Genomic DNA, 3,836 nt, shown 5'->3' on the forward strand with positions numbered 1-3,836 from the left:
GTTGTTTGGCAGGTCCGGGCTGGGGATTCGAACCTGCCACCTTACGTGTACGTGGCTGGCGCCTTAGCCGGTTGAGCTATAGGCGCCGAGCCCAGATAGGTGATTTTCAAATATTTTCTCCCCTTCTGTGGGTTGTCTCTTCATTTTGTTGATTATTTCCTTTGCCCTGCAAAAGCTTTTTAGCTTGATATGATCCCATTTGTCTAATTCTGCTTTGGTTATCTTGCTTTGGGGATATTACTCAAGAAGTCCTTGCTCAGACCAAAGTTCTAAAGCATTTCCTCCAATGTTTCATAGTTTCAGATCTTAGATTTAAGTCTTTAGCCAATTTTGATTTGATTTTTGTATATGCTTATTAGTTTCTGAAGTTTGGATTGAGACAAATAATCACTATTCTAAATCTTCTAAAATTCTGTTCAACTGAAATGAAATTATTTCTTTTTTTTTTTGGAGACAGAGTCTCACTTTGTCACCCTCAGTAGAATGCCATAGTGTCACAGCTCACAACAACCTCAAACTTTTGGGCTCAAGTGATCCTCTTTGCCTCAGCCTCCCGAGTAGCTGGGACTACAGGCTCCCGCCACAATGCCCAACTATTTTTTAGAGACAGGATCTTGTTCTTGCCCAGGCTGGTCTCGAACCTGTGAATTCAGGCAATCCACCTGTCTCAGCCTCCCAAGTGCTGAGATTACAGGTGTGAGCCACTGAGCCATGTAAAATTAATCCTTAGACTGAGATTGCTGTTAGTTCGTTTCTTTAAAGCTTATTTAGATTTTTAAATGAGTAAAGCTGAAAATATCAATGAAGATTGTTAATGATTGCTCTTAATTCAGCCAATTTGATAGGCCACCCAGCAGAGGATGTGGAAACTCTTGTGGCTTCCCCAAAACACCAACAATGGATTATATCTATTTAGGTTTCATAGACATATTTTCAGAGTCAAAAGAGGGGCTCGGTGTTCACTCATCAATGATACTGCGCTTCCTGCATCGAAATCGGATCTCCAGCATGGTGATACCCTACCCGATGTTGGAGCACTGCAACAACATGTGCTCCATGAGGTCTTCTGTTCTGAAGGAGTCTCTGGATCAACTAGTACAAAAAGAAAAGGGTATGTGTATGAGCTGTTCTCCTGAAAATGCCCTATCATCATTTCTTGTTAATGTTGAGCGTATGAATAGATGAGCCAATCCTTTTCCCTGTCTATATTTCTGAAACTATAACAGTAACCTATTTATAGCATGAGATGTGATCTTTCCTTCTCTCCCTTTCTTCCCCCCTTCCTTTCACAGCTGGTTTCTCATTATTCACTTTTCTGCTCAGGTGTGACTTCAGGGATGCCTTTCTTCTTCCGCTAATTAATACCCACTCTCATTCCCCACCTTCTGGTCACTATCCCCTTTGCAGATTTAATGGTCTTAAGTGGTACTTACTGTTATCTGAAGTTACAGCATTATTTATTTACTTGAATTTTGTAAGTCTTATTTGCTTCCTTATTCTTAGCACCTGGAACTCTGCCTGTCACATAGTAGGTACTCAATGAGTGTTTATTGAATAAATGAGGGAAGCCACTGCAGACTCACTTGTTAATGATGTGCATAGACAGATCTGTGGAACATAATTGGGTCCAGAAATAGACCCAAGTATATACGGGAATATAACACCAGATAAAGTGTTACAAATCAGTATAGAAAAGTAAATTATCAACAAGTAGGGTCAGGGCAACTGGTTAGACATTTGAAGAAAAAGAAAAAACCTTTAATTCTTTTTTTTTTTTTGAGTTAGAGTCTCACTATGTCACTCTCGGTAGAGTGCTGTGGTGTCACAGCTCACAGCACCCTCAAACTCTTGGGCTTAATTCTCTTGCCTCAGCCTCCCATGTAGCTAGGACAACAGGCGCCTGCCTGGGCTGGGTTCAAATCCACCAGCCCCAGTGCATGTGGCCAGCACCCTGACTACTGAGCTATGGGTGCCAAGCCAAAAAAACCTTAAATTCTTAATACATTCCGTTCACTGACACAAATTTCAGGTGTATCAAACTATTCAAGTGAAGAGACAATGCTAAGAATACCAAAAGAATATAGTTCTACTTTGTGAAATATGGAATAGCCTTTCTAAGGAAGGCATGAAATCCAGAATCTACAAAAGGACAGCTTTATAAATTAGACTATGTGAAAATGTTCTTCACAGCAAAAAATATAAGCAGTATCAAAAGACAAATGACATTCTAGGGAACAAAAGTACATTTTGTAACATATTAATGACTCAGTTGACTGAATATATTTTTTAATAACTCTGTCCTTGAGCAGTAACTTAACTCTCTGTTCTCTAGTTTCCTCATTTCTAAAATTACTTAGTACACAGAGAACTTATAGAAAAGTATCTGGCTCCAGTGGCACCTGTGGCTCAGGGAGTAGGGCGCTGGCCCCATATACCGACGATGGCGGGTTCGAACCCAGCCCTGGCCAAACTGCAACAACAACAAAAAAGTAGCCGGGCTGTAGTCCCAGCTACTCGGGAGGCTGAGGCAAGAGAATTGCCTAAGTCCAAGAGCTGGAGCTTGCTGTGAGCTGTGACGCAATGGCACTCTACTGAGGGCAACAAAGTGAGACTCTGTTTCTAAAGAAAAGAAAAAAGAGAAAATAGAAAAGTATCTGGCTCATAGTAAACACTCAAGTAAATATTAGCTATTATATGTATTTGTATATATATTAGGTAATGTATATAAATTTGTGAATTGATAAGACCAGTGACCCAGAAGAAAATGGAAGAGGATAGGACCAGACCATACTCAGAAACACAAGTGGGTTTAAAAGCTTCATTCATAATTAAAGAAATGTAAAATTATAAAACGTTATTTTCTTGGCCCAGTTTTGCAGATATATCCGTAATTTAAATATTGCATTATAATGAGATGCTGGGGCAATCTTTGGCCAGTGGGTTTTGGGGAAGAGTTTAGGGAATATTACCTAGAACCAAAGTATTAGATTGTTTCTGTTAGACATTTTAAATGACTCTCTTTTTTCCCCCATTTGCAAGAGAGATGTCATATGATAAACTCTAGTTTCCCCTGCAGAAAGCCCTGGAGATCTAACTAGAAGCCCAGAGATGGATAAACTCAAGTCAGTAGCAAAGTGCTATGCTTACATAGAAACATCCTCCAACTCTGCAGACATCGACAAGATGACAAATGGAGAAACTTCGTCCTACTGGCAGTCAGATGGCAGTGCCCGCTCACACTGGATTCGGTGAGTGCTAAAATGCTTTTTTTGTTTTTTAAAATTTTTGAATGTTTTCTACATAACTGACTACTTTTTTTCTTTTTGTAAGTAGTTATTTGTGAAAATGCTTTAAGAATCGAGTGAAAGGAATTGGCTCGGCACCCCCAGTATAGTGGTTACAGCACCAATCACATACACTGAGGGTAGAGGGTTTGAACCTGGCTTGGGCCAGCTAAACAAACAATGACAACACAACTGCAACAAAAAATAGCCAAGCATTGTGGCAGGTGCCTGTAGTTCTAGCTACTTGGGAGGCTGAGGCAAGAGAATCTCTTAAGCTCAGGAGTTTGAAGTTGTAGGGTTGGCACCTGTGGCTGAGGTGCCAGCCACATACCCCTGAGCTGGCGGATTTGAATCCAGCCCGGGCCCGCCAAACAACAATGACAGCTGCAACCAAAAAATAGCTGTGCATTGTAGTGGGTGCCTATAGTCCTAGCTACTTGGGAGGTGGAGGCAGGAGAATCGTTTGGGCCCAGGAGTTGGAGGTTGCTGTGAGCTGTGATGCCAGGCTCTCTACCGAGGGCAACATACCAAAACTCTGTCTCAAAAAAAAAA

The 3,836-nt window shown here is 41.0% G+C and overlaps 1 protein-coding gene across 1 annotated transcript in view; it reads left to right on the forward strand.

Moving 5' to 3' along the window:
* The window catches only part of ZZEF1 (zinc finger ZZ-type and EF-hand domain containing 1), a 148,937-nt gene that overhangs the window by 29,502 nt on the left and 115,599 nt on the right, over window positions 1-3,836 (forward strand). Inside the window, exons 3-4 of the mRNA XM_012810946.2 lie at window positions 917-1,111; window positions 3,077-3,248. Of these exons, the coding sequence (XP_012666400.1) occupies window positions 917-1,111; window positions 3,077-3,248 (367 nt within the window). The remainder of the gene's footprint in view (window positions 1-916; window positions 1,112-3,076; window positions 3,249-3,836) is intronic.

Source organism: Otolemur garnettii, unplaced genomic scaffold (assembly GCF_000181295.1).
Source record: "Otolemur garnettii isolate 467f Iridium unplaced genomic scaffold, OtoGar3 scaffold00145, whole genome shotgun sequence".
Lineage (NCBI taxonomy): Eukaryota > Metazoa > Chordata > Mammalia > Primates > Galagidae > Otolemur > Otolemur garnettii.